This window comes from Condylostylus longicornis, unplaced genomic scaffold, assembly GCF_029603195.1.
Source record: "Condylostylus longicornis isolate FDR11 unplaced genomic scaffold, ASM2960319v2 ptg000084l, whole genome shotgun sequence".
Lineage (NCBI taxonomy): Eukaryota > Metazoa > Arthropoda > Insecta > Diptera > Dolichopodidae > Condylostylus > Condylostylus longicornis.
Genome location: NW_026578052.1, coordinates 5,343,837 through 5,368,298, shown reverse-complemented (window position 1 = coordinate 5,368,298; position 24,462 = coordinate 5,343,837). Strand labels below are relative to the sequence as shown.

Genomic DNA, 24,462 nt, shown 5'->3' with positions numbered 1-24,462 from the left:
TTGACATAAATTAATTAATAATGACTTTAAATAAATAAACAATTAAATTTGATAAATAAAATATAATTAATAAAATTAAGTAATTTTTTTTTTTATAAAAAACCCACACGTTATTTAAACAGTATAACACTTTATTTTCTGTCATTAAATTTTTTATATAAATCGAAATGTTAAGATTTTTAATTTCAAAAAAAATTGAAAATGATTGCTCTAATGTGTGTATATGTTTGTATGCATATGTATAAAAGATCATTAATATTATTTTGCGGGATATTTACGTACTTTAGGAATTAGCTTTTAATTTTATTAATAGTATAATAAAATTCTGATATATTAAAATATTTCTTCAGTCGTTGACGTTGAATAATTGTCTAAATCCAAAATTGATTAATATTTTTTCAATGAAACGATTCTATTTTAAATATATTTTAAACTGAGTCAATTTTCAAACTACATTCCGAAAAATAAAATCAACTTTATTCTATTTAAACCTATGCGATTAGAGTGTGGTTGTTTTCGACATTTCACTTCTTCAACAATTTTTTGTTTAATGTCAGAGAAAAAAAACAAAAATTATTGAATATTTGAAATATATTTGAACTAAATTATTCCCAAAGCCAATACTCTCGTCACTCCTCTCGTCCCACAGTCAACACTGTATAAATTTGAACTGAAAGACCCTTCGAAAACTAAGTCTAGATACAGACCCGGTTTATTAGCAATTAAGAGAATGAAAATGATATTCTCAAATAAATTGTCTAGATGAATGTACACGATAGATAACTCATACAATGTATTATATCTGTAATTGGCCGATAAACACCATTAACAGCTGCATTCGACTGCTTTTGAACATTCCTATAGAATTTATCTGGATATATTAAACGACCCAGCGCTAACTTTAACGATTCATTTAATTTTTGAAATTAACAAAAATATTCGAATTCAAATAAAAAGAAACTCTATATTAGATCATACTACTGGCTATTTACATATTCATTTTGAAAAGTTGCGCCATTAAAGGAGTGACTGCTTCCATTTCTATCTGATTTTATTTCAGTAACGATAATTCAAAATAGTTTTAAATGAGATTCAATAATTAATTGACCAGTTAATTTTTTACAACTTTTATTTTCCTTTTTTATTTTATTATATTGTATATACACATATGTACATACATAATTACTTAGTTTTAAAATGCAAATAAAACACTAACCTATGCTCATCATTCTAAATTTTAATTAGTTATATAGATTTACTTAGAATTTAAAATTCAATAGATTTGTAGAAAATCAATAAATTTTCTTCTTTGAGAGTTTGTCAAAGTGTCAACAAAAAAAAAATTTAGCACGAAAATTAAATAAAAATATTTATATTTAAATTTGATAATTAAAATAATAAATACGTTATATACAAAACTAAGTGTCATGTAAACAATATATAAAATAAAAAACAGAATTTTAGAAAAAAAAAAATAATTTGTAAAAAATAAAATTATATAAGGTAATAACCTGAAAGTTGTATCCGCACGTACACTTTAAACATTCACATACACATACGTCATGTAAGTACGTTTATTTGTCGTCAGAGGTTTATCGGAAAAAAAAATCAAAAAAAAAACGACGCCTGAAGGTCAATTTTAAAACTGAAAAAAAAATTTAAAAGAAACAATTTAAAACTTTAATTCCAAAACGTTTGCTTATGGATGGATAAAGTTCAAGTGTGAATTTATTTACGTTTTAGAAAATAAAAAAAAAATCTAAGCGTGACGCAAAACACATAAAATTCATTCATGAAATTCTGTACTGTATGCACTTATCGTATGAAATATTGATGTACTTACCTGTAACAAAAAGAAAGTGTGTAAAAATCTAAAAGAAAGAAGAAAATTAATTTGATAAAATTTTTATTTTGTAGCTAACAATAATATAAGAGAATTTCAATACACATATTCTTTGTACAGTCGACCGCGCTTATTTGTCACACGCATATAAGCCAAACTCCTATATATGTAATGCACATAAGGAAGTTTTATCCCAAGTTTGTTCGACTGTATTTTCGAAATTCAAATTAATTTCAACATGTATACAATTTAACAGTACTCTTCAAAATTTCCCTTTAGAATACTACTCGTATATTAAAAAGGTATAAGCAGTATGCCTATTAGTTTAACACTCTTCACTGTTCTGGATGAGTAGAAAATCTATAAATATAAGTAATAGTAAAATATAATATTTGTGCTTGAATCGTATTGGCTTCCTAAAGGGTCGGGTGTTTTTAGGGCGGAAATTTTCAGCATAGTCAGAGTCCAGAGTCGTAATTCTAATTCTAAATTCGCCTAGGATGTTCTCGAAGTTGGTGGGCCAATGTTTGACTGGACAAGATATCGAAGATTAGCATCGTTCATTTAGATAGATCTCTCAAGAGAACTAGATGACTTAGATATGAAACCTATAATAGTACGCTCAATGACGGTCTGGCACATTTGTGCTAATTGGGATGCGGTGAACCTGTTGCACCATTCTATATTTGTATAAAGTATAAATGTTTTATACATTTTATTATATTATTCTTATTTCAATTAGAGAATTAAAGTAAATTTAATACAATGTCTTAATTAATTAATTACATTAAAACTATAAAGACACTAAATTGTTACAAACATAAGGATTGTGTGTATTTTTAATAAACCATTTATTTTATTTTTTAAAATTCTCGATACCGATTTGAAAAATTCGGGAATAATAACATTTATGAGTCCGGCAGTAAGAGTTTCCATTATCTAAACGAAGGAAAACTCCAATTAGTTGACTAATTTTCACACGCGGCAGCCCCCAAGTAGAATGTAATAACGCCGAGGATGTAATAGAAATTTTATTTCGCCTTTAAGATATGCAATTTAAATGTTCAAATTTATTAAAAGTTTTACATAATATTGTAAATAGCTAGCCATCCAACTAACTCGCTAGTACATAATATTAATACAGCTATTTAATTTATAAGTATTTTTTTTATTATGAAAAATTTAAATTATTTAAATTATTTAAATAAATAATATTATTATTCAGCAGGTATATCGTAGAAAATCTGTACAAACATTCTTCGTTTAATGTTCTTTATTAATTAAGTATATATACTTATATAATATTGTAATTAGATAATTGTAATACATCATTCAATACTAATGACTGTAGATAATAGCCATATCTATACTAAATGATTTTTATTGCATAGCATGCAATGATAATAACGGTATATAAGTAGGTATAATAATGGTAAACAATAATAAAATTACATTAAATATTAAAATAATTGTAATTTTGAAGTTTATTTTTAAAATTTAATATTTTTCATTTTGCAAATTACATAATTTATAATTGAGAAAATCTTATATGATCGTGTGTGTGTGCTCATATACTTATTTAAATTAATTGAAATTGGCAAACTAAAGTACATACTTTTACTCATAACCAAAATGATGGATAAGTCTTTTATAATCTTGGATATCGTTATCTTGTCGCTATTAACTGCACAAATAATAACTGCACAATAATCCGAATACTACCACTGTTTATGCATAGTTTATGTAGTAAAATTCGTACGCACTACGAATATGTCACGGGAATATATAAATTTATTGATTTCAAAGTGTTAATTTAAAATTTTCACTAATAAACCTAATTATATATAGTAAATTCATATTCGCCCGCGAATTAAAGGTATAACTAATTTCAATTTCAAATAATTTATAACTCCAATGATTCAAATCAATTTTAAATGTAATAATTTGTCTATTTAATGCTGTAAAAATTCCTATACTTGTTGTATGTTATGTTAGCCAACCAAATATGTTAATTACGTAGATAGTTAAATCTCACTTATACGAAATTATTCTATAATATTCGCATATTACTTAATTATTAATATTGTATGAATATTTACTGTTTATATTTAATTAAGTATATTTATTAAATTGTCTATATATACATATGTGTTTAATTAATTTAATATAATTTTATGAACTTTGGGTTTAAAATTGTACACCATATTAGAAATTTACATTATTATACAATATTATTTAAGCTTTTTCTTTATATCTGTGTAAATATTTAATTAGTTCAATGTTGTAAAACTTTACACCGCATTTACTTATATAATTGGCAATAATAAATTAAAAAATATCTAATGTGGTCAAAATATATTCGATTTTATATTGTACTCGTATGTACGTATGCATTTTTTTAAATGGCTTTTAAAAAATTGAATAAAATCATTTTTATTTTATTAACAAAATCTTTAAATTCTCTTTTTCCGGACAAGGGTTACTGTATAAAAGTTGTATAATTGTGGCTTAAGCGAAATCTATGCCGCACGCCAGATCCCTTCTGCGAATCATCGAAGCTGTGATAGGGTTTTTAACTGGGTATTGTTTGATTGGATCATGTGAGAATGGAACGTTCCACTAACGATCTCTGTATGAGCTTGTGTGGCCAGAACGGGCAGGAGACGGACCGGGTTTATAAAATATTCGGGTTCGTTCAAGTGAATATTCAGCGGAATCACCATTGGTCTTTCTGGCCTAAGTGTATCTTGTGATAACCGAGTCAACCTAATTTCTAATAAAAAACGTAACTAGACACCATCTGCTTCTACTAAAATTTCTATATTCATAAATATAAACTTTGGTACAAAAACTATACTTGTTTTATTTTAAACCAAACAGTTAATAAAAAATATTTTGCCACATTTATGTTACTTAACTTGTGTGGAAAAAATTTTAATTTTTCCTCTTCATTAAAACAAAAGTGAACAAAAGCCATAATATTTTCTTTTTGTTTTTGCTTTTCATTTCATACCAATACTTCACATAATATTATTTACTTTCATATGTACCTACATTTAATATGCTTGTGTACATATACATATGCTTTCATAAATGTTAACTACAAATATAAGTCGATGGTCACATGTAGAAGTATATTAACTAGGATATGTTAAACTAGGATTTCTCTGGTGTGAATTCGAGAACTAAGAAAAATATTGATTTCGGATTTGTGTCAAAGTTTTTTGAATGAATTTAATTCTTGATAGAAATACCAAACCAATTCAAATTAGGTTTAAGGTACAATGTGGTATTTCAACACACATTTCAATGATACAAAATAATGCAATGACAATGATACTGTCAAATAGCCCAAGCATTTGTCAAAAATTTAACCGTTACGAAAATCCTGAAACATTTTAGCTTTTAACAATGTTTGCTTCTTATTACGCTAAGGCAAGTAACAATTTCAAAATGATATAGTTCCACATTCTCCATTTTTCAACCAATTTCAAACAAAAATTTACAGTCGATGTTCTTTTGTATAATTTTTCAAATAAGACTATCGGCGAGAAAAAGCCTAAACTGACTTGTCCTGATTTTGCATGGGATCATCGAAGTGAAAATAAAGCTTACATGCAAACATATATATATGTACATACATATTTTGAAAAAATTTCGCAATTATTTATTTTCTAAAAAGTCTACTAAACTTATACATAAATTCATAACGAAAAAAAGAAGAAAAAATATTTAAAAAAAAAAAAAAAAAAAATGGTGACATTTGAACGCGCTCTAATGAACTAAAAAATGAATTGTGTTTTATAGACTAAATAGACCTTAAATAGGTAAAAAACCAATAACAACGAAGAAGTCGCGTGAGCCAAATAAATAGACATAAGACACATCCAACAATGCAATATCCAACAAAATATATGCGATACGACATTGTTAATGCCTATACTTATAAGGCATAAACATTTGTATGTGTATATAGGTTTATATTACAGTACCTATATACATTATACGCATTCAATAGAAAAATGTACATACATACATACATTTGTATATAGTAAACAAATTGACTTTGAGTAGGTTTTAACATAGTATGCAAATATATGTATTCCAAAATTGGCGTTATTTAGTTCATATACCTATGTATGTAAGTATTTGGCAATTATCAATAAATTTTTACATAATAAAATAATTTTAAAAAATCAATATCATTAAAATTCATAATTTTGTTATGCAATTTTAAAAAACTTTATTTCAATTAAAATTAAATAAAGATTACTTATTACTGAATATGGATTTAATGATATTCTCGCAATGTATGTTCATAAATATATATATATACATATGTATGTACATAACGTATGTTCAATGTAGTCTTTGTCAATATATCGAAAATTTCAAAAAACCAGAAATAATTCAAAACTCCGATCGGTTGTTACAAATTATACCAGCAAAAATCTATTAAATTTTTTTGCCAAAAGAAAAAGTGAAAAGAACAAAATCTATGAGTGAACTCACAGTACAAATATTTACGCATAGCTAAACGCGCATAACAAAAAATAGCTGAGATCGTTCTGTACAACATGCAAATTATAATATTACAATTCGAAAACACAATGTAATATTTTACCATACTAAATACCAAATAGGCATACTATATGTATGTACATACATACATACTCTACATACATAATAGTTTTTATTTCTGTGGTTAATAAAAAAGTTTAACTAAAAACACTATAACTAAATGTAATTTAAATGTCTTTATTAGCTTTTTTACCCACGTATAAAATATATTTATGTAAGTAAGTAAGTATATACATATGTAGGTATATAATAATTACTATAAATTTCTATCTAATGTAAAAATAAAAGCCTATAATATAGTGTTATATTTTTATGTACATACATATGTAGATATAAAACATTTATGTATGTACTTACTGTATAGGAGTGGAAAAAATTATGTGTAAAAATTTATTATGTATGACCAAAAGTTTATTATGCCGCATTAAAAATTAAATTATTTGAATACGAAAACATTAAAAAAATTTTCAGTGTGAAAAAATAAATTTTCATTTAATGCTACATTATTTAACCATATTTTTTAAGTATTTTATATAATTTAATTATAATTAAAATAATATATTTGTATATACTTATTATCAGATGTATTGCTTAGGCCAAGCATCAGTTATTATCATGCAAATTGTAATATTGCACGAAGAAGTCAAAACATTCATCATTTAGACGCACACAAAATATAGTTATTTGCCAAGCAAAATCATCAATTAGTAAGGGTTGGAATTTATTAGTACAAAAAATCCTCCCTCCCCCGCCTCCATACGATTTGTTTCCTAAAAACACTCTTGAGAATCACCCCACGAGAGCTTTAACACCAGAACTGGACCACCTTGTATTACAGTCGCTTTCTATATATTTTATTTTTTCTATTTTAGCATAATTTTTATAACTTAATCTATCGCTTCCCTTTGTATGATAATGGTTACTCATGTTAATCATACCCTGAAATTACATATTGTAAAATTTGTTATTGTATTATCTGATGTGAAGTAGTAAGCATTGACATTGTTTTTTTTTTAAATTTTGTTGTTACTATGAAATTGCATTGGATTATCTCATTTATTAAATAAAATAAATCTACCCCGTTGGCTTGCTATCTACATATTATATAGTAGGTGTTATGGAAAATGTTATTTATTAATATGATTATTAAATTATTATTATTTTGTTTCTAGACTGCGTACGACCATTTCAATTTAGGCGGCACTCTATAATATACAAACAATTTCAGCTCATTTTTAATCTCCCAGATTATATAATTTTATTTAAGTAAAAAGAACAAATTAATTTTTCAACTGAAATTAAAATAAAAATTATCTTTATTTCTTTTTCTTGTGTGGTTTTTGCTTTTTTTATATTAATAATCTCAAATTTTATTTTTAATTTTTTTTTTTTTAATTCATACATACATACATGTATTATATATCCTTTTTTTTTTTTGTCTAAAATCTTATAATTTTTGATTTGCATTTTGTTTTTTTTTAAACGTAAAATTAAAAAAATAAATTAATAACTCTTAAAATAATTCGATAATTCTTTGCTATTCTTTCTATTTTTAAAAGCTCAAAGCTACCGAATTTTTAAATATCTACTACAAGTAATTAAAATTTTAATTGTATTTATGACCTTATTATACACTTGAAATAATATAGAATAATTATGAAAAAAAAGAAGAGTCTAAAAACATAAATTATTTAAAGATGTTAGTCTTTACTTTCAGTTTTTATTTACAATTAGTCATCTTATTTAAATTATTATTTTGCACAAAAGTTTGTACATAATAGATTTTTTTATAAACGAAATATATCGCGTTATATTTTTGTTCATAAATGCATAATAACAGCATAAATTTTACTCATATGATTTTACTGCGCTACTCATAATAATTTCATTATATTGCAAAAATTTAGTAACATTTATGAACAAACTAGGTTAGCCACATTTGTTTGTGACCATAAATATAGCACAGTTTTCTCAATATGCCACGATATAATGCGTTTATTAAAAAGCATGGTATGTACACATTATATAATATAGTATATTTGAAACTGAGATATGAAAAAAATAAAACAAAAATTCTAAAATAGTAAAAAAAAAAACAATATTTTTAGTACATACAATTATTTAAATATGCAACCTATTTAATCTAAGCTAGAAAATTTGTAAAAATATATTATATATAGTTACTTTTTACTTAATTTATTAACTGCTTCAAGTGTATATATAAATGGACATTTTAATTTTCAAATTACATTTTATTAACAGAATTAATTCTTTTGTCTTTTTTTTTTTCTATTTAAATTTTTATTTAAAAAAATTTTCTTTAAATTTAAATGCTTAAATTTTCTTTTTAAATAAAATTATATATATTTTTAAATTAAATTAATTAAAAAAAAATTATTTTATATGCAGCCTTTATTTAATTTTCCTCATGTTTTTTTGCTTTTAATACTTTAAGTTTTTTTTTTAATATCTTAATATTAAATTACTACATATACAGTATCCTATAATTACCCTGTAAGTAATATAAGGAATAGAATAGCTATAATTCCTCTGAGCTAATGATTTTTTTCTATCCTTAAGCTTGGAAAATGATTATTTTATTGAGTGCATTATGTTTTAGTTTTGTTATAAAAAAAATACATAGTTACTTCTTTAACATATGGGTGGGACTCAAATTCATTTTCTAACAATAGTTAAACGAATAGCTATTTTATCATACCATCAAAGCACCACTTTTTTTTTTTTTTAATATTTTCTTATGATAAAATGAAAAGAAATTATTGTATAGCATAAATCTGTATTCTAAAACTATAGAGAAAGTATAGTATGAAAACAAATTAATTTAATTGAAAATAAAATTAACAATAGGAAAATAATAGAAAATTTACATTCACATAATTTGTCTTAGTCACTTTAATTGAGGTGATGGGATATTATTGAAAAGTACTTTGATTTCCAGTATAGAATTACGAATTTCGAAATTAATTTTATTCAGATAATTACAAGTTTTTTCAATAACAACCTATCATGTCAAGGGATGTAACTACCAAAATGTGGCTGAATACTCGATTTTAATATTTCCTTTAATTTTAAAATTTTTTTAATTAATTTTAATTATTCTTGTAGTATATTATATATATATAATTGAATTTTTGAAACACTTTGACTAGCGTAAGAACTTGAGAACTTAATTCGAGATGGAAATTTAAAATTATGTAAAAAAATCTTAAGTGCAATAGGTTGGTAATTACTTATAATATTTTAATTTTTAATTTAAATTCTATTTAATGTATATTTTGTAGCAAAATAACTTCCATTAGATTTTGGTTTTGTTTTGGACTTACATAATTATAATTTTATAGCAGTATAATTTTTTGGTTTTTTTGTTGTTTTTTTTTTTTTTAACTTTTGTGTGTATATTAGTATTTTTTTTGTTAATTTTTTTTCTCTCGTTTTGTACAAAAGACAGAAAAAATTATTGAAACATAATTAATTGATAAATTTTAATTTATAAACATTTAATGCTTGAATATTTTTATCTACTGTTGTTGTGGTTGTGTTTGTTGCTGCTGATGGTGATGTCCCTCTAACGAATCACCCTCAACAGGAACTAATTTTAATATCAAAGCTGTTAAAATGCAAGCGCCTGCTTCTTTTGTAAACATTGTAGGTTGCTGGGAATGGGTATGGAAGAAATCTTTACAATTGGCATTACCAGTTGAATTTGAACGTGTATTCCATGAGTTATTACTACTTGTTCCAGTGCTATTTAAACTATCATCAACGGTATCTCTTTCATCATCAATACTACGTGCGGTTAATAGACTTGTTGACGGTTTATTGGATCCATTCGATGACGAAGATGCAAAACATAATGATTGTTTTCGTACTAGAACTTCAAAAGCAGTTTCAATAGTATATCCTATATCATTTGAATAATATCGATGAGCTGCATTTAAAGCTTTTATATCTGGCGGTGGATACCAATGTAATAATAAATGCGTTCCTGGTTCATCTTTTTGTTTTGTTTTTGCAGTACCAGAATTATTACAACTGGTATTGCTTCCGCTGATACTGCTATTACTACTATTAACATTAGTATTACTACATTTATTACCAAGATGTGAGCTATCATTATTGCATGATGACTCTATCGGTATGGGTTGTCCATGATCTAATATTGCACGAATTTTATCAACTCTTGTTGCATAGTAAACTTTCATCCAATCACTTGAATCGAAATTATGTTGCTGTGTTGCACTATTAGGATTATTAATCGACTGTGTATTTAATTTAAAATAGACCCAATTCAAAAGACAATGAGAGTTATCGCTATTCATTAGAGAACGATTCGCACCGACTGAATAACAATTCTGACACAAACATATTGGTGGTTTTAATTGAAAAAATGCATCTGGTAATACAAGTGTGCGCTTAAAGCCACATACAACTTTTAAGTATTCACAATCTTTTGCTTCTATGCTCGGAATAGATTCAAAATCTGAATAACTTCTATATGTACTTAGAGAATCAATTTGAGTTTCTGACAATTGTCTTGACAATTCATCTTCTATCGTTTCTAATGACTCCAAATTAGAATCTATTAGATTGCCCAGATGTTGAAATGGTTGAGTTTGTTGAGAAAGTTGTTGTGACGGTTGATTTTGAATAGAAATTGGAGCAGAGTTTGACAAATTTTGTTGAACATTTAAGTTTGAACTGTTATTTAAATTACTATCATTTAATATATTACTATTGCTGTTATTGTTGTCATCGTCAGCGTTGTCAAGGTTTTCGAACAAATTTTCGCGTGAATTCTTCGATGAAATATTATCAGATGATGTGGATGGAATGTTATTATTAGGAATGCAAGATACATTTGTTGTTGTGGGGGCCATAACATTCGTAGTTGTACCGGAGAACGAGTTTTGAGCACCTTCTTGAATTGGTTGCTCAGCATGGTATTGTTGATCTTTATTAGTGTCGTTATTTGTTGGTGTACTAGATGATGCGTTGAACCGTTGCGTGCTTTGGCTGCGCTGAATGTTTAAATTTGTATTGTGTTGTAGTTGCAATGATTCACGTAAACAACTAAAAATTTATAAATTAATTATTTGGGAACTGCAAAACCAAAATTTTAATCTCACCATGATGAATTAGAGGAACTTGGTTCTACTTTAGATTCTAGTGAGCGATTCTTAATTGAAATATTTAATAATAAATTCTCTGACATACTTTCCATGACAGAACGATTCCTGTGTTAAAATATAAACCTTAATAAAAATAAATAAATTAATTTTTTTAAAAACTTACATTGTATTAGACCCTGTGCTACCCGACATAATGACACTATTACTATTTGATTCCATATTGCCACTTGGATTTGCGGTTGTGGAAGCCTGTGGTGTTGAAGAAGTTCCAGTTGTTGTTTGAGACGATATTGCCACGGAATTCGTAGCTGCTACTGGAATTATTCCATTAACCTGTTGTATTTCTGTTTCTTTCTCATGTACTTCTAAGTCAGCTTTTTCACACTGTGGTACATTATGATCCGATTCAATCAAATTATCGTGATCCAGCGAAACTTCTTCAATTATAGGTGTACCGTTGCGTAATTCACCATTTATTATAGAAATTTTTTCACATTTTCCATATACATCAAAAACCGGGTACACATGATTTGGCAGACCAGCTGCTAATTCATCCAAATTTGTTTGACCAACAGTCAATGCTAAAGTACCAGCATGAGATAATGACATGGTTATAACAGTTCCAGGCTGAATATGTTCTAATACTTCCGCATATTTTGATGCAATTTTGTTACTATTAATATTAATGTAATCATGAGTTGCAACCCAACAAGGTCTCTTCGATAGCACTATGGATGTTGGAAATTGGAAGTTATTGATTTGCGGGCACAAACCCAGAGCTCCAACACCAATTGTTCCTTTCCACTTCGAATTAATAGCATCTATTTTAATCTATAACAGAAATCTTGCAATAAAATAGGTCATTTTTTATAAAATATTTTTAAAGTTACACTAATGCTATGTCCTTTGCAAAGAGGTTTCGTTATATAAACCAAAGCCTGATTATAAGACTGAATTCTTTGTGCACAACGTCTTTCATCAGAAAGCTTAATATTTTTCCCATGAAAATCAGAAAATTCGAAACTTAACGATTCAGAATCAATTGACTCTAGCATAGAGTCTTGCTTATTGAGGGGATCTATTCCTAGCTCCAAAGAATCCTGTAACCTTAAACTACAAGGTCGTAATGGTGAGGTAGGACCTTGTGAAGAAATCACTTCCACAGCCATTGTTGAACCTTGAAGCTCCACAACAACATAAACATCCTAAATAAAATTAAATTAAAACTAAATAAAAATGTTTATCATTTTGAACAATTGATTTACATTTGAAATATTTTGAAAGTTGATGTTCATATCCTCTGAATTCAATAATATTCTCAAGGTTCTCGCTGGTGTTAGTTCTAGGACAATTCTATCACCAACCCTTAACCATTCCAGAGATGCCATTGAATGATGTAGCAATGACCGGTTATAACGGACTTCATTACCAGAAACATACCACACATTTGCTGGAATTCTTTTCATACTTAAAGGAATATTTTTTCGAACATGCTCATCAGACAAATTTAAATCAGTTACACCAATATTTAAACAGCCTGCAAATAATGGATTATGTGAAGTTATAGTAACTTCAAAGGGTGACCCAACAGCCAAAGGATGCTCTGAGAATACTAAACATCTTGACAATGCAGCTGAAGCTCCAGTTACCCTTGAAGCGATAGTCCAATTTTGTGAAAGAGTAACATTTCCGGAAATACATGTCCATCTGTGTTTTGTTTCTAAGGCAGGCTGAATTACCGAAGTCGCTTGAAAACTTTGGGAATTTTCGCTGGTTGCATATGGAGCTCTAATATCACCACTTTGGCCGCTTGTTAAACTGACTTGAGCGCATTGGCCGTATAAATCAATCACGGCCCAAACATTTTGCATTCGGCATTCGCAAACTGGCCCCTGCTCAACGCCATTTATAAAAAAGTGTACGCCGTCTCCATTTCTCATAACTCCAACTTTTGTTCCCGCTACTAAAGTGTCCAAGTCAAATGCAATATTATTTCGAATTATTTTACGATTATGAAAGACTACACTACCGCACAAAATTATTGTATCACATTCGAGATCAGTTGCATTACTAGTTAATTGAATATCCTCGGGCCGAACACCAGTTACACCAATTTCAATATTCCCAGACCAATGGCCAACAATTGTTTCAAGAACAACTTCAAATAACTCACGTTGCCTCAAAGGTCTATTAGAGAAAACGATTGCGTCGCTAAACTCTGCTAAAGCTTTAGGTCTACTTGCCGTAAGTCCACCATGTGTAATACGAGCATTCTTCCCATGAATAGAGTGAAAACGCAAAGGCGGTTCGCTATACAGTGTAGTATTTGAGATGGTCGAATTTCCTGTATCAGGACTACCACATTCGGACGTATCGACTATGCTGGCTTGAGCAGCTTGACCATAAAGGTCAATTACTCCATACACTTTTTCGGGGACATTAGTTGCAGCAGCACCTTGATCTACACCATTAACCCAAAAATGAAGTGTCCCATCATCTTTTCTAACTACACCTACTCTATCACCAACTTGCAAACGATCTAAGTTTTGTCCATATTGTTCTATAACAGTGGTTCCATTATGCATGACTCCATTACCAGTCATCATCCATGTCCCAGATCGAACATTTGTCATTGTGAAAGGAAATTCAAGCTCTTGTGGTGTATGAGTCGTAACACCCATTTCGATTGAACCGGCCCATTTTGTAACAACTCTCTCCAATCTTACTTGGAACAATTCATTCGGTTTCAACGTACGTCTGGTAAGCACAACCCCATTATTAAAATCATCTGAAGCATTTGGACGCAATGCTGTTCTGCCACTATGCGTAACTGTGGCGTGAGAACCACATATGGGATGAAATGTCAAGCGATCTTCACTTCGCCCTCCAATAGCTCTTGCTAAATCTCCAGGATACATAATATCTTCGAATTCCGCTGTGTCTGAAGGGTTTTGATATACTATAGTGCCGTTTGGTATTCCATTTGTGCTTGCATTTGCATTTCCGATAGATGATACTCCCCCACTTTGCATTGTCATTAAATTGTTACGCCTTGTAACTAAATTTTGCTGCTCCCTTTCATCACGATCTACAATTGTAACCTTAATCGTCATTCCATAAAGATCTATTACACCCCACAAAGTCTGAGCTACGCGTGTAGCTGCTACACCCTGATCCTGGCCATTTATGTAGTAATGTAAGTTTCCATTGGATTTTCTCATCATTCCCACACGATCGCCTTCTCTGAGTTCGTCTAGATTAAATTCGCCATATTGCCTTCTAGTACCCTTACCATTTGTCAATATACCACAACCAGACATCATAATAGTTCCGCTTCTCATGTTTGTCATTGTTGCAGGAAAATGTAAGGCTAGTGGATTATGTGCAGTAACCCCAACTTCAATGCTCCCTGACCATTTGTCAACTAATTTATCTATTCGAATTTCAAATAACTCATTGTCTTTTAAAGGACGATGTGTCATAACAACTCCATTATTAAACTCGTCCAGCGGTCGACGTCGCTCAGCTGTTCTATAATTTGGAGAGAGTTTTACTAATGAACCACATCTTGTATGAAATCTTAAGCGATCATTCATATCTATAAAGTCACCTATTTGACTAGTTGTTGCACCTGAAATACCTATTCTTATAATATTACCTTCAAGATTTTAAATTAAATTTACCTGGGATAGAACAATTTGAAGTTGTAACAGATACATCAATTGGAATGTCTAGGCTTTGTGTTGAAGAAACTTGTAATGATGTACCGCTAGCTTCATTTAGCCCAATATTATTTGCTATACAACCTGCTCCAGCATTTGAGTACTCTAAAGAGTCAGATGGACAAACTGTCACTTGAACACATCTTCCATATAAATTAATTAAGGCCCAAACTGTTTTCGGAATATTAGTTTCAGCCACTCCTTGTGACTCCCCATTTATATAAAATATCAATTCATCTTTTGATGTTCTCATAACTCCGACTTGATCACCTTCTGCTAAAGAATCTAAATCAGTTCCGTAAAATTCTATTAAACTCATTCCATCTTTAAGAACACTAATTCCAGACATAACCCATGTTCCAGTTCTCATTTTAGTTGCACAAGATGGTAATTCGATATTTTCTGGGTTTTCTGTTGTAACACCAATTTCGATGCTGCCGCTCCAGTTATGGTTCTATAAATTTTTTTTTTTTTTTTTTGAGTTTTTTATTTTTCAAACAAATTATGAAACTTACTTTTAAATCTATTGTGACCTCAAAAAGGACATCATCCATTAAAGGCTCTGCACTTAAAACTAACCCATGATTAAAATCAGAAATATTTCGCATTGCTGTGCGATTTGAATTCGTCAGAGTAACTCGTCGACCACATCGCGGATGAAATGACATTTTAATAATAGGATTTTCTGATAATTTATTTTAATACACGAAATTTCTTATAAAACAATATCCTAATGAAAAACCATGACATAAAAAATAAATTTTTCAAGAATTGACAGCGTAAGGGCTTGCGCAAATCATTTAATTGAAAAATTTTCTATCGTCTGCTTAAGAATGAAGTTTCTTTTGTTTTCAAATAACTATTTTGTCTAGGACTTGAATTCCATTTTAAGCCCGAAAATTCACTAATAAAATTTATACAATAACAGATTCTTTTTTATGAAAAAAATTAATGTATTTATTTAGTAATTTTTTTACAAAACTATGTTTGACAGATTAATAAAACCAAAACAAATTCTCTGCCCTTAAAATAAACAAAAACACTTGGATGAAATGTCACAATAAGGGTTTGAATAACATATGGTAAACAGTTAGATCCAAATATTAGGAGACTTGCCGTTGAAAGTAGAAAGACGGGAAATAATAACTTATAGCAGAATTAATAAAATTACTACACAATCAGTAATATGTCAAAAATGCTATCTGAAATTGTGCCAAAATTAGTTCCAGGTTTTTTACGAATATTTTTAGAATGTAGTATTTTCTAGTAATTCGCCTAACGTCATACCTATTAGTTACAAAATTTTAAATACCAATTAGTTCAAATTAATCTAATATTCTTTCAAATATTTTACAAAAATTGTTATCGTTATTTTTTCCTGGACTGAAATATACTCGACCCAAACCCATATATATAATATAAATATTTGCTTATGCAGTAATTCCAGTTTTGAGACAGAACCACTAAATTTATATTCAAACCAATTAACATTACAGCAATCATAGTAATATTTACTTTGAAATTTAAATTTTCGAAAATACCTTCTTATCGTTCAGATAAGAAGGTATTTTTTGATTTATTTTACAGAGAAGTACAGTATCGTGAGAACCGTTACTATCCAATAGGTACTGTCTTAATGTTTAAGGTATGAGAAAAGTATTGTGGCATAATTATACCAATATTATGTTTTATCAATTATACATTTTTGCTGATGTTATTATATAATTAATGTAATTCCGATTTTCGTACGTACATCAAAGGTGAAACGATCCTCTGACTAAATCACACATTTAAGGCAATACTGTTCTGTGACAAATCATTATTGTTTTTTCATTGTGGATCAGGCTAGCCCTTGAATTATGTGTACTTCACTAGTAGAAATTGAAGAAAATGGAAAAAGTGTTTATTTATTAAATCATAATTTAATTATCCAAAATGCATACCTTGAACAGTGTGAAGATGAAATATTTTGTTATAAACTTAAAGAGCAAATTTTCCGATTTACGAAAAAGAAGAAAAGCGCGGAAAAACGTAAGATTGCTGGAACATCTTCCGAAACTACGGATAAAGAAAATGAACTAAACAATATTTCTATTGTTTTGAACAAAGTACTGGAAAAACAAGATTTGCTAAAAAGATGCTTCGGAACAATTTCAAATGGTTCTCCTGATTTAGAACTTAATGTTGATGAGAATTATTCTTTACATAGATCTTATGGTGATAATATGTTTAACACTTTAAAAGTAATTGAAATTTTAGATTCTAAATATATAATTCCAGGAAAAAGTAGGTAGGAACTTACAATTTTTAATTTGAGGATGTTTACCAAACAAAATAATACTTTATTTTTATAGATATTACAATATGCGAGTTGATGAATTTTGTAAAATTATCATTGATGAAACTTTCGATTTTATTATAATTGATCCACCTTGGCGAAATAAATATATAAGAAGATTAAGAAAATCAGAATTTAAGAAAAAATTTGCCTATGAAATGATGTCCCACTTAGAAATTGAGAATATACCAGTAGAAAAGTTCACAGCCAAAAATTCAATTGTTATTATTTGGTGTACAAATTCTCAGCAACACCAAGAAGCGATATTAAATCATTTTCTTCCAAAATGGAATTTAAAATTTCTAACTAAATTTTTTTGGATAAAGCTAAGCTCTAATTGTGGAAAATTCGAACTTCACCACGATCTTAATAGTGAATCTGGAAAAAAACAACCTTTCGAAGTTCTTTTTGTTGCCAGCCCCATGGATTCTGAATTAAACACATTAGAAAATAATTCTAATTTTCTGTTGAGCGTGCCAAGTGCAATTCATTCTCATAAACCTCCATTACTTGAATTATTCAAAAAATGGTTACCGAAAGACAGAGAACCAAACTGCTTAGAATTATTTGCAAGGTATTTACAGCCAGGTTTTACGAGTGTAGGAACTGAAGTCCTCAAATTAATGAATATAAATCTCTATGACCGTGAAAAAGTAGAATCCCCTTCGGTGAAATAATATTTGTGTTCATATTACATTTTGTTGAAGATATCTCCAAGAAGCAGCAGTTCTTTAATTTAAGTTATTAAGGCAGCAAAGTCGCAATTGGTCTTTCCGTGTCCGATGTCAACATTCAAAAATGGGTGTTTTTGATAATGCAGTTCTTAGGTTAGAAGTTTTGCTAATAAAGACAATTTGATTTTAATAAAACATGTAGTATTTTTTTGAGTCGCATACAGTTCGTCCGCGTGCAGCACAACCAAAATGCACAAAAATGTACATTTTGCATTGGAAAAATGCCTCTCACGGCACTAATGTGCGCATTCCAAGAATAACGACCTCTTTCAAAAATAAGGCCAGAAATATTTGTTTTTGAATTGAAAAATTGACATACCAAAAATAAAGCAAAACTGACCTTTTAACAAAATAAGTCTTTAATATCCCACTCCTCTCATTTTTTCCACTTTCTTGTTATTAAATTAGAAAATCGAATAAAAAAATATACATAATTCAAATTAAACATAGAAATATAAAGAGAAAAAATGGCATACTGTGATAAAAAGTAAATATCAAATGTAATGTATGCAGTTTTTTCTTCAATGTCAAAAACATCTCTTTGCAACAAAGAAACACCTGGACAGTAATTCGTAGTTTCGAATTTGCAGTAACTTTATATTAAGTCGACTAAATAGCAAGCTTTAAACTGAATTGCAACTTGCAAGCTGTAAACAGTAAAGTGACATTGTTAAACTGAATTGCAACTTGCAAGCTGTAAACAGTAAAGTGACATTGCAAGTTACTTGCAGATCATTATGAAAAAAAAAATTTCCTGTCTACCACCACCTACAAAAATAAATTTCGAATTTAAAATGCGCATATGTATTTAATTTAAGCTGCATTTAGTAACTGCAGTTCTAACATAAGATACCCATATACCATTCAACTTAGTTCCCCAACACGTTGAAAAACACATTGGTCAACATAGCCAGTCACACCTAGCCACATATTTCAATTTTTGTTAAAACTGCAGATGCAGTTTTATACAATATACAAAGTTATAATTTCTTCAACTAGGTTGATCAACTAGTTCACTAACAATTCGATGTGTTAAAAAATTACTATTTTCAAAACTTATAAAATGCACTCGTTTTTCTTGACAACATCTGGTTTTATATTTGTGTGAAATACTGAACAGCTGATTTTGCCGTTTCGTTGGTGCTCTGTGTTAACACCGGAAATCGTTCGCTGTTTTTGTTTTTCACTTAACAAAGCTTACAAAAATATTTAAAAGCATAGAAACAATTAAGTTTAAAACAAAAACTGCTTTTTTTCATGCTGCTCCTACTGGCATCCTTTAGATGCAAGTTTGATCACAAATAAATTTATTATAAAAGTACATAACGGCAGCACCATTTTTCAAAATTCGGTGATGCCATTGTTGAAAAAGTCATGTGATTTTGATTTCTTGCTTCTATTTTGTTTTATTTCTGTCATTTCCACTCAGTAATATTTCATACCTTATAACATTTATTAAAAGGTTTCGCTAGAAATTTTGTTTGTATAAATATAAAAGAATAAATGAAAAACTATTAAATTTCCTTTTTAAAATATGGGTAATAAAAATAAATTAAACAAACAAGTGAAGCAGTCTAATAACGTAAAGAATTTTATGAACATATTTAATAAATTGAATCAAATATTTTTGTTTTAACAGGAGGCATATAATTCATTTAAAGTTGTGTTATTTTATTGTTTACTTATAATATTCTTACCAATTGTATCATTCTTCGGTACAAAGTATATTCTAGAGAGTAATTTTGATATAAATCATATTCAAACAAATATTTACTCAGCTATATCGGCTGTAATAGGATTACATATTGCATTAGGATTATACATTGCCAAAGCCTACTTCAGTGAACCAGGAGATTTCAAACAAGATTAAATATCAAATACTATTGTAATAGTTCAGTCACGTGCATTTATATCAATCTTTAATTTTACAATACTATACAAAAACAAAACTTATGATTTTTCGTAGACATAAAAATGAACACTAATTTTGAAATTGGTCAGAAAGTAATTTTAGATTTAAATGTAGAAAGTTTTGTTGGCAACATATGTTCGATTGATTCAAACCATATGAGAATACGATTGAAAAACGTGGAAAATCTGCAAACTAAAATTAAATATTCAGGAATACAAAATTTTTATTTTTCCAACATTAAATCAATTATTCCATTATATGATGATCAAATTCAGGAAAGTGCTTTAGAACCTACATCATTTTCATCACCTCAAGAAGATAACAATCTATTTGAAAAAAAGGATACAAATAATAGAAATGTAAAAGTTGAACTATCAAAACAGGAATGGGATTCAATAAATATAACTTTAGATAATATAAAATTGCTACATCAAAATGATGTATCATATTTCGAAGCAATAAAAGATTTAAGTAGTCAGGAAAGTTATGTCATTTTAATGGAAGATTGTAATTTTGGACGAAACAATTTATCAACTATTATTACATTATATTCACCAATTACTAAGCTAGTCTATATATTCGATATGATATGCATGCGAAAAATTCAAAAAGAGCTCCGACAAATTTTAGAATTGGAAAAGCCTAGAAAAATTATGTATGATAGTAAAATATTATGTGATCATTTAAAATATGCACAAAATGTTAAAAGTATAAATGGAATTTTTGACGTTTTAGTTGCTTATCTAGTTACTTTTAAAGAAGAAAAAAGTTTAGATTTGATATCGTGCGTTAATAAATATTTCTTAATCCCGACAAACTATTTTAAGACTCAAGTAAGCATTGAAGTTAATAAATTTTTCATTTCATTATAGTATATATATATCTAATTTTAGATTAATTGGCGTGTACGTCCACTTTCTTCAGATCATATTCAATTTACAGCTAAAAAAGCAATATTTTTGTATAAATTATATGATTATTTATTGCATGAACATTTATTAAAGCAGTTTTATCAAACATGCCAAATATTTTCGTCTACATATTGTGAAAATAATGATAAAGTTGAAGTAGCTCATTTAATGTCAAATAATGATAATACAGCAGATAAATTAGCGCAAGAGACTGATGTAGAATTATCTTTTTCAATAGAACGATTTGGTTTACAAGAAACAAATTAGAAAAATAACAAAGACATTTTTTAGTAAGTTCCCATTTCATGTAGTTAAATATATCTTGATCTTTTTTTTCTTTTTGTAAATTTTGTATCTATTTATAGAGCAACGTCAAGATAAATAAAAATTAAGTTAGATATGAAAAATGGACAGTAATAATTCAAGAGAAATTCTTTGCAAAAAATTAGACCCTTTGCCCTTACGTATTTAAATATTTGTTCCATTTGTATATAAAAAATTATATATGCATTCAAATATTCGAAAAAACAAAAATTACCATTGGTTATTTCTACACAAGTTTTCTTATTTCATCATAGATCTTAAATTTTTGATAGAATTAAATTCTAACTTGAACCAGCCCAAGTCCTTTATAAACCGAACTTTAAATGCCTGGCATTTACATTTACAACAAGCTCGTAACTCTCAAAAAGAAATGCGATCCAAGAAATTTATCTGTTTTATCCATGCTAAAGTTGGGCATGAACACTGAAAATGAGCCATCCACTCATTTTCTAATAACATAACTCGGTTATCTTATTGAAAAATAATAAACTTTTTCTCGTGAACGTGTTTTTTTTTTCAGAAAATATTATTATTTAATTTTTTGATAAGTTGTATAAATTTTTACATGTACTTGGACTTTAATAACTTTGTTTTTATTTAATCAGATTATATTAAATCTAGTCTCGGGGTTTATTTTTTAATAAGTGAGTTATCTTATAGTGGGATGCTTTTATTTGATTTGTGTAAAAGCGTTGATCATGTTACACAGCTTTATAATATAGGAGACTGAACAATCCAGATGATTGTCAAGAATTATAATTTAACTGAATTATTTTTTAATTTTTATCACGTCAAGAGAGTTAAATGCATTCAATTTCTTTTATTTTATTTTCTCTAAGATTGAGCTTTCCTATTCCACATTTTTAACTTGAAAGTATTTATTTACTTACTTAATTTGTTTTTATAATTGAAATAATAAAAAATTAGTGAAAAATTGATGAAAGATTTTTTATTTTGTAAAATAAACAACACTTTTCAAAGAGCAGGCAAAGAAATGCATTATGTACATAAATAATAAATTTGATATTGTAATTTTGTTTAAAGTTATTAGAAATAAATAATTTTTTTTTTTAATTTGAATTCATTTTGATTGTATTGTTAATGAATTTAAAATTAATTTGAAGGGTTCTTTGCTTTGCGTATTTTAGTATTAAATTAGGTTTAGTAGAAAACTAATTGGCCTTTCCCCTTTCAAAATAACAAAAAATACAATAATATTAATCTTTACAACAATTAAACTTGTTTTAATTCTGTTTTGAAATTTTACCGCGTTTATCGTTTATTGCAAATGTTAAATTTAACAAAAATATCATTTTATAATTTAAAGTCTTAATCATAAATTTTTATTCGTTCTGAATTAAAATTGTTTATTTGATTGAATTTTCTATTAGAAAAATAAAATGTGTTTCAATGTTTTGTTTTATGTGCGAAAATAAAATACAATTAGAAATTCATAATTGACCCTTCCAATTTTAAAATAAATTCAAAATTTGTTTAACCAATTTTTTTATAAGCATACACTAAAAATGTAAATTTCATGCAATAATATAAAAAAAAAGAACAAAATTATATTTAATAATTATTTAAATTATTAATTTATAATAACTTTCTGATGATTATATAAAAAAATGTAATATTATTATTTTGTATAAAATAATAAAGGAATGAACGTTTTTGAATTTATAGAAAAAATATTTACTTAAGTTTCAAAAAAATTAAATTATTTTTTACTTATCCTTTTTTATTTTGAGTACATATATATTTTTTTATTCAGCTTTGAATTAAATTTTGTTTATTTTTTAAAGAAAAGAAATAGTATTTTTATTTAAATAATATGATATACGAAGTTAATTTTAGAAGAAATGTTTTAATTTTATTCATTTGTATAATTGAACTATCTAAGAATATTAAAGTTTTCTAATTGAAGAGTTGTAATAATAATAACATACATAATATATAATTTAATTCTTACAAATTGTAATTCCAATTTTATAAATTAATAAAATATAATTCTTGAAGAAAATGTATTTTTGCTGAAATGTAAAAAGTTTTTTAGAAATTAAAAAAAATTTGTTTTATGATAATAATAATAATTTCTATTGTAAATACTTACATACATACTTTAAAGCTTTTATAAAATGAAACAGCAAAATTTATTATTTTTTATTTTGGTACAATAGTTAGTTTATTGAATTATAATAATATTTTCAAATTTATTTTCTATATAAAAAGTGTAAATTCGATTAAAGTAAATTAAAAAATTTTCCAAATTTTATAATTTACATTCTCATTCTGTATCTTAATTTTTCGGTTATCTTGATTTTCTTATTATTAAAACTTAATAATATAGATTATTCATTTTCGTGTAATCTTAATCACAGAGATACAAAAGATTAAGACAAAAAATTATTAATTTTTTTAAATTTAATTTTCTCATATTTTCTGGATGCATTACATTATAAATGTAATGATTACATTTTAAAATATTAAGTAAATTTCAAATATTAATTATTAGTACGTTCTAAAATAAAGTGACTGATTGGTGATTAAATTTTGTATATTTTTGGTATAAAGCTGAAACTTAAGATACAGAATGAGACCCTTAGTTTTTCAATTTTAATACTTTAATAATTAAAAATTATTTGTTCACAAATACTATCTATATGTTACAAATTTATTTACATGTTCTTATAATTTAAAAATAATACGTCTTTTTAAATTAATTTTTAAATTCTGTTATACTTCTTTAATAATAGAATTAGTTTTGTTTCTGTTTTTAATATTATTTTTCATAAAAATTTTATTGACTTTTTTTAAATGTTTTAGGAAATTTTAAATTACTTAGGTTTGAATTGAGGTTCTTAATTTTATCTATTGGCAATATTATTATATGGGAAATATTTAAATAAAATTGAAATTCCACTCTTTTGGATTTATATAAAAAATT

General features: G+C 27.1%; 4 protein-coding genes across 5 annotated transcripts; 3 read left to right on the top strand and 1 right to left on the bottom strand.

Moving 5' to 3' along the window:
• Positions 1 to 8,065: 8,065 nt before the first annotated feature.
• Positions 8,066 to 16,306, bottom strand: LOC129613488 (neuralized-like protein 4). Of its 2 annotated transcripts, none has more exons than XM_055527585.1 (7): positions 15,812 to 16,306; positions 15,258 to 15,750; positions 12,840 to 15,214; positions 12,465 to 12,779; positions 11,738 to 12,405; positions 11,572 to 11,679; positions 8,066 to 11,515 (listed from the first exon to the last, which is right to left on the bottom strand). In XM_055527585.1, exons 1-7 carry the CDS (start codon positions 15,962 to 15,964, stop codon positions 9,964 to 9,966), a joined length of 5,664 nt encoding a protein of 1,887 aa, XP_055383560.1. In that variant the 5' UTR covers positions 15,965 to 16,306; the 3' UTR covers positions 8,066 to 9,963. The 2 variants fall into 2 exon arrangements, with proteins under 2 accessions (XP_055383560.1, XP_055383561.1); XM_055527586.1 differs by having other exon boundaries at positions 12,840 to 15,205.
• A 716-nt stretch (positions 16,307 to 17,022) lies between these two features.
• Positions 17,023 to 18,492, top strand: LOC129613539 (N(6)-adenine-specific methyltransferase METTL4). The gene is made up of 2 exons (XM_055527648.1): positions 17,023 to 17,586; positions 17,651 to 18,492. Exons 1-2 carry the CDS (start codon positions 17,156 to 17,158, stop codon positions 18,309 to 18,311), a joined length of 1,092 nt encoding a protein of 363 aa, XP_055383623.1. The 5' UTR covers positions 17,023 to 17,155; the 3' UTR covers positions 18,312 to 18,492.
• Positions 18,493 to 19,818: 1,326 nt separating this feature from the next.
• Positions 19,819 to 20,238, top strand: LOC129613510 (vacuolar ATPase assembly integral membrane protein VMA21 homolog). The gene is made up of 2 exons (XM_055527617.1): positions 19,819 to 19,950; positions 20,008 to 20,238. Exons 1-2 carry the CDS (start codon positions 19,903 to 19,905, stop codon positions 20,236 to 20,238), a joined length of 279 nt encoding a protein of 92 aa, XP_055383592.1. The 5' UTR covers positions 19,819 to 19,902.
• A 104-nt stretch (positions 20,239 to 20,342) lies between these two features.
• LOC129613509 (protein Exd1 homolog) lies at positions 20,343 to 22,425 on the top strand. The gene is made up of 2 exons (XM_055527616.1): positions 20,343 to 21,113; positions 21,174 to 22,425. Exons 1-2 carry the CDS (start codon positions 20,343 to 20,345, stop codon positions 21,456 to 21,458), a joined length of 1,056 nt encoding a protein of 351 aa, XP_055383591.1. The 3' UTR covers positions 21,459 to 22,425.
• Positions 22,426 to 24,462: the final 2,037 nt, after the last annotated feature.